Below are 7,152 nucleotides of genomic sequence, written 5' to 3'. Positions count from 1 at the left end.
CTTATGGCTGAGGGAAAGCAAAGCAGTTTTTCAGGACTGAATGGGTTTTTGTGTGCATCTTGTATAAACTGAATACAATCTAGGCATTTTAATCCAAAATACGATACTTCCTGCAGACATTATGCCTTTCTTGTTTTGCCATTGTTCATTAGATTGTGCATCAAAACCACTTAATGAGTGTGAATAAAGCGTAGACAGTGATGTAACTGCAAAAAGTATCTCCTTCTGCAGTTCACTTGTAGGATTCACCATACTATAAGTTTCACATGGAATTGTAATGCATTTCGCTGTCTGAAGTATTTCTTATAAACTCTAAACAGTACAAAAATTCTATTATACTGAAATAAATGGCTCTTCAATGTACTCATCAAGGAAACTTGATGAAATACAACTTTATAAAAACATAATTTGCAAACTCACTCTTTTCAAGCATCTCTGTTACTAGTTACCAGTTCCAGATTTTGGGCTGATGCTGAATCTCTCAGAGCTGCTCCCCCACTCCTCTGGAAACACCCATCAAGTGCTTTAGTAGCATTAATGGAATGTTGAGTAAACTAAATCTCTTTTAGCAAAGTTGTAGCAGCAGCATGACAATAGTACCTTGGAAAGAAGAGATCTTTAATAAATGTTGAATAGAGCAATTTCATTACCAACCCTCTAGAGCCAATCAGCTGTAATGCAATCTGCTCCTATGCTCTAGGGCCTCTGAGAGACTTCCTAAGAAGTTTCCAAGGGTCCCCTAGTTGACTTTTGGACATTGTAGAACACTCTCATGGAACCCAGTGCCCTTTCAGGGCCACGCAGTGAACTCTAGAGATAACCAGAAACGTCCCAGAGCTACTGAGCATGCTCTAGGGAGCTCTAGACACATCCTACAGCACCCTATAACCCTCTCACAGCTCCTCAGTGTGCTCTAGGGTTCTCCATTGGTTTCCCTCTGTGCCCTACTGGACCTCAGATGCATTCAACTACACACTGAGCCCCCACAGTCCCCCATCATCACCTAAAGGGTTTGCCACGATGCTCCAACTGCCCCAGTCGCTGGAGTGCTGCACTGAGCCTCTGACCGCAGTGTGTGCTTGCATGCTCACTTGTTTCAGTACGGAAGCTTTTACTCAAACATATTTTTTTCTAAACTTCAAAGTTGCATTATGTCTGGGTGATCCAGTTACTGGGATTGTTTCATATAAAACCAATGAGAAATAAACATCTAGTACAAACAGGTAACAAAATTCACATTGTATACCATTGTGTTATTTATCTACGACTGTCAACAAAAACAACAAAATCAGATATAAAAGATTGTTCCATCAGAACATTAGTGAAAGGTACGTTCCAAATGCATAGTAATCAAGTGTAATCAAAAACTAAGAAAATAATCATCAAAGCTTTAGAGCTTTCAAGAGCTGCCATGATCACATGACTGAAGAAAAGCTACCAAGTTTGTTCAATAAAACAAATGTTTCAACTAAACAAAGACCTTGGTTAAAAAATGTATACTCCCCCACCACCATACATATTTGCCAGAGGGAACAATGGAATGAAAAGAACGCAGCAGATATTTGAACTTTTCCTAGAAGAAAATGTATGTTTCAAAAAAGGTCTCTGGGAAAAACAAAGTCTATTTGCAGATACTACCAAAGGAAATAGCAGAAGGCAGCAACACATCAAGTATGTCACAGATAGGATCACAACATATTCCATGGACTGCACAGTGATTAAGAACAATGATCCTGGAGATGAAAAGCAAATCTCTATCCTCAGAGAATGCACTGGAGCCTGAACATCTTCATTAAACATTTTAACCCTGGTTTTCCTCCTCAGTGATCTTAGCTGGTACTTCTGTGAGGCAGAGGGAGGTTCTCATGAAGATATTTCATGCTGCCATGCTCTGAGAAGTCAGAAACAACATGATTGTCCCCTCTCAACAGCCACTTTGTAGTTAAGAGTCCTTCAATTCCTACTGGTCCACGTGCATGGATACGAGAAGTACTAATTCCAACTTCAGCACCTGCAGAAAACATACAAGATAAAGTCAGTCAATCCTCAGAAGATATTCAACCTGGTACAATACAGTTTTGCATCCTCATGTAGAAAAAACCATTGGGTGACCTGTCTTCTTCCATTCTCCCAAAGCGTCAGAAGTTATGTTTACCTGTTCTGATGGAGAAGTTAGTTAGATGAGCATTTATAATATAGGTCCATTATAATATGGACTTGTTTATACTTCTGGCTCCTACAGGGCCCCTTTTAGAGAGAGAAGCTAGAAAGTTGGGTATGTCTTCTATATATTTTACACTTTTTTTGCTGAGTGTTTACCTCTTGAAAAGTAAGAGCTACATTAGTTAAGACTGCAAGCTAGCATTTTTAGCAGACAGAGCACTGTATATTCCCAGCCAGCACAGCAGTAGCCTGCTCCAGAGATTTCTAGTTGTTTCTACTTCAGGAAAGATTGTTTTTCATGTCTTCTGCAATTTGCAGTAGGTACACACTTATTTAGGTAACTGCTCGGTTGCAGTCTGTATTTCGTCTCACACCACTGGACCGCAGCTCAATCTGCCCAACAGGAACAAAGCGTGGCATTCTTTACAGCATTAACAGAAAGATGAACATAAACTGTTCACCCATTTCAGATCCCATGTTGCATTGTTCTGTCATTACACGCATACAACACATTTTATTCTGATTTAACAGAACCTTAACTGATCTAAAATATTTTTGCTCCCTACTGCTAAATTGTCTACACAACAGTATCAGGTAGCTCTAGCAGGAAAGAAATAGAACTGTTACATTCTGCCTGAATGAATGGGCTAGGCTTTTTTCCTGCACTTTTTTCTTGTAAACCTTGTTTGAGGCAGTATGACCAGAAATTAATCATGTTTTTCAGAACCAAGATGAGTATTTGCCACACTTCCCGCGTATCAGTAGATACTACAGTTATCTCTGCAATGTCCTCTTCCTCACTCTCAGCTGTTCTCAGCTGAAATAGAGTCAATCATCTTAATAGTGGCTGATATAGTTCTATGTTTTGGATTTAGGAGAAAAATAACGTTGATAATGCAGTGATGTTTTAGTGACTGTTGAGCAGTGTTCACACTATGTCAAGGATTTCTCAATTTCTCACACAGTTCTGCCAGCGAGGAGGCTGGGAGTGTACAAGAGGCTGGGAGAGGACAGAACAGATAGCTGACCCAAACAGACCACAGAGGTATTCCAGGCCATGTGACACCACACTGAGCAGTTGCATGGGAACTGTTGATCACGACCTCTGATTGACCACCTGAGGGCAGCAATGAGTCAGCTGCGGGAGCTACCAGAAGGGGTGGAGCCCAGCTCCTCCTCTCCTACATCCCATTTAAGGGCTGATGCCAGTGAGGATGTATCTCCCCTCTCTCTTGAGATCACTTCTTGTGGAGTTTACTGCGAGCCTATGACACCGGTGAGCATTTCCATTTATTTTAATTATCTCTCCACCGTGATTATCTTACTAAGCCTAGCATCTGTATACTTATTGATCTTACTTCTGAGCCTAACCTCTGTATACCTACTGATTGTACAACACTAAAACTGGGGGAGTTGGCTGTGGGGGCTGCCAGTGCTCAGAGAGCAGCTGTGCATCGGTCCATGGGTGGTAAGCAACTGCATTCTGCATCACTTGTTCATCACAATGGTTGTTTTTTTAAAACCCCTCCTTTTTCTTTCCTATTAACTGTCTTCAACTGAACCCATGAACATTACCTTTTATCCACCAATTCTCTCTCCAATCCCACAAACGGAAGAGTGATTGAACAGCTGAATGGTGTCGAGCTGCCTTTTGAGTTAAACTACAACACTTACCAAGTCCAAATCTATATCCATCAGAGAATCGGGTGCTGGCATTCCAGAAAACACAAGCGCTGTCCACGTGCTGGAGGAAGAACTCTGCTGTTTTCTCTGGGAAAGAAATAGAGCAGGAAATAAAATTCCTACAGAAGGAACTATCATGCACTGTGACATACAGAGCCTCATACAGTGAACAGACAAAACTGCAGAACTTTCACAATAACACTGTCTGAAGTATCTAAACAGCCTGGGTTAGAATGTGTTCATATACACATTCCCAGTATTCTTATCAAGTAGACAGAGCTGCAAATGTTACAAGAAGCCTGCAATGATAAGAAAAAAAGTGGAAAAACATGGTATGCACGCCTTTTGGTGCCACTCATCTAAGCTCTGCAGGAAGTACAGAAGCACAAGTTTGCTTGGAGCTTACATGGATGAGCCACAAACAACGCAACGTCACTGCAGCTGACCCTCATCTGCATTAAGGCTTGGATTAAGAGTCATCTTTTGGCTGGGAGCAGCTCTCACTATGTTTTGAACTGGCACAGCATACAAGCTGCACGTAAAACAGGTACTAGGGATGGGAGCATTAAAGGAGCAAGAAAATGGGAACTGAGACAAATGCAGCTTTTAAACTACAGATGCAGAACTGGGAAATAAAGGACTGGAAGAGGTGGGGAAAAACATTTGTGGTCCTTGTTTGCAAGACATAGAAATGACATGAGAAGACAAAGTAGATACAGTCTGATTTTCCCTACAGTCCATTCCCACCACAGAAATTCACCTCTTCATCCTACGGAGGCCTAAGGACTTCTTCAGAATTCAGGAGACATTCCTGCAAAACTGCCTGATGTGGTCCAGGAACACAAAACAATCTACCTGGCAAGAGAAGATTATGCCTACTCTGGAACCACAGTAAAAGAAACTACTGCAACATAAGTAGTTATGCTAAAACCAAGAGCAAAACCAAAACAGAAAGAAACAAACTGCTCACAAACCATTTTCCGTGATGATAACATCCGTGTGAGAGCTTCCATACTTGTGGATATGTTCAACAGCCTCCGGGACACTGTCCACAACCTCAATGCAGCACTCCAGGTCCCCATATTCAGTGCGGAGAGATTTCACTTCAGAGGGGCTGAATGTCAAGTAAGAGGCAAATTTTGGGCCAGCATGAATCTTCACCTGCAACACCATAAATATGTTGCAATTCTGACCATACCAACAATTTCCAGATGAACATGCAAGCTTCTTACTTCAGATCTGGCTATGATGGATTTTATTTTCTTCATACTGGACTGTATAGTGATACATTTTGGATTTGTGCCCAAAATAAATCACCATTTTGGCTGTTGCTAAACAGTGCTTGGATAGTTCTAAGGCTCTCTTTCTCCCCACAGTGAGAAGGTTGGGGTGTGCAAAAAAGATGACAAGGGACACAGCCACAACAGCTGACCCCAACCAACAAAAGGAATATTCTATGTCACACAACAACATACTCAGCAATAAAACTGAGAGGAGAGGGGTTTTGAGGAAAGCAGACATTACTCAGGGACTGACTGGCATCTGTCTAAAAGTAGCAGATAGTGAACTATTTTCATCATTTGTTTTGTTTTTCTCTTTTCTTCTTCTTCGCTAATTCAACTATATTTTTATCCATTAATTTTCTTGCTCTTGCTCCTCTTCCACAGGGGGAAAGTGAGTAACGAGTTGGATGATTAGCTGCTGACTGGTATTAAAACACATTTGTGTATGAAACATTCACTAAGGATAATTTATCTCGCATTGCACAAAGTTTTCAGAGACTCAGCAGATATAATTAGCAATAACGCACAATAGCTGACACGTTGATATCTATCATGACACGCTCCTAGTCCAGGGCTCATTTTTCATTATTTAGAGAGAAAGACATTTGGCAGGAGGTCACTACAACACTACTGCACCCAGCAGCACAGTATTTTTAGACAGCAAGTGCAGTGCAAACAGGAAATCTTCCTGTTTGCAAGTCCCATCTACAGAAGTCTTTACCTACTTCTATCCTTTTATTTTGTAAATTAGCACCAGCCCCCTCTGAAGCATTTGTTTCAGACAAAAAAGAACTATTGTCCAAAACTAGACAAGTACTCACACAGATTTTTACATACCTTACAAAGAAAATCTAATGCATCACCAACCTCCAAGCTCAATCCTAACAGCCAAGATACATAAACAATGACATGGGGTGAGCACTGAGCTCTGCTTTCTGGGGGCAGCAATAGGACCCAAGGGAACAGCATGGAGCTGTGTCAGGAGAGGGTCAGACGGGGTGTTAGGGAAACATTCTGAGCCAGAGGGTAACGGGCAGGGCACAGGCTCCCCAGGCAGTGGGCATGGCCCTGAACTGTCAGAGCTCAAGGAGCATTTGGACACTGCACTCAAATATAGGACTTGAGTGGTGCTGTGTGCAGCCAGAGGTTAGACTTATGATTCTTGGGAGTCTTGCAAATCACTATATTTTATTATTCTGTGACACTTCTTAAGTGGTACAGCACAGAAATCCCAATGAAAGTGAAATAAAGGAAATGTTGACAGGACAAATATAAGTGAGAAATAAGTCTCACAAGTCCGCTAAAAAGGTGAACAAAGTTTGAAATTTAGGACTAAATCCCTAACATGTAGGATAGCATTTTTACATGAAACTACAAATTATACTGACTGTGTAATCCTGCCCAATATTTGCAGGTTTCACGTTGTCTAGTCAAGAGTGGACAGCAGTGTCATCACATCCTCCCCATTATTTTAAGGGCTGGGGGCAGTTGCGTGTTGGTAGAAGTGTACCAGTCCTCACATTCCTCCTCTCCAAAATCCAGACACATATCCTTCACTCTACCCTTCTTGAAATACAACCAAAAAATGATGTTAAAAAAAAAAAAAAAAAAAAAAAAAAAAAAAAAAAAAATGAAAACATCCATTAGGTGAGGACTTGCTCCTGACTATATACAAAGGCCAGCTTTTCTTACTACAATCCTTTTATCATCATCAAAACACAGGGCCTATTCTATCCCATTTTCCTGCATTAACTACTGCCTGAACAATGTCAAATACATGCTGCTGTATGAAAAACATTTGTTTAACATGCAATTCAAAGTATTTAATAAATATTTAAGTCCTGATGTATCTCTGCTACCTTTACTGGCAAAAAATTACTCATGTCAAGACATTTAAGTCATACAGTGGCCTCTCATGACTCCTGTGATGTAACTGGAGAGAGAACAGGTGGGAATAAAGGCATACAGGATGAAAGGTCTAAAAAAAAAAAAAAAAAAAAAAAAAAAAAAAAAAAAAAAAAAA

General features: G+C 40.7%; 1 protein-coding gene across 1 annotated transcript; it reads right to left on the bottom strand.

The window, feature by feature from the left end:
* Positions 1-601: 601 nt before the first annotated feature.
* Positions 602-5,748, bottom strand: LOC122192258 (delta-1-pyrroline-5-carboxylate synthase-like). The gene is made up of 3 exons (XM_042892780.1): positions 4,821-5,748; positions 3,838-3,933; positions 602-2,011 (listed from the first exon to the last, which is right to left on the bottom strand). The coding sequence occupies exons 1-3, from the start codon at positions 5,017-5,019 to the stop codon at positions 1,830-1,832; spliced, it is 477 nt and encodes a 158-aa protein (XP_042748714.1). The 5' UTR covers positions 5,020-5,748; the 3' UTR covers positions 602-1,829.
* Positions 5,749-7,152: the final 1,404 nt, after the last annotated feature.

Source organism: Lagopus leucura, unplaced genomic scaffold (genome assembly GCF_019238085.1).
Source record: "Lagopus leucura isolate 7727_CA_CO unplaced genomic scaffold, USGS_WTPT01 98-26_obj-0_obj, whole genome shotgun sequence".
NCBI lineage: Eukaryota > Metazoa > Chordata > Aves > Galliformes > Phasianidae > Lagopus > Lagopus leucura.
This window is presented reverse-complemented; position numbering and strand designations above follow the sequence as displayed.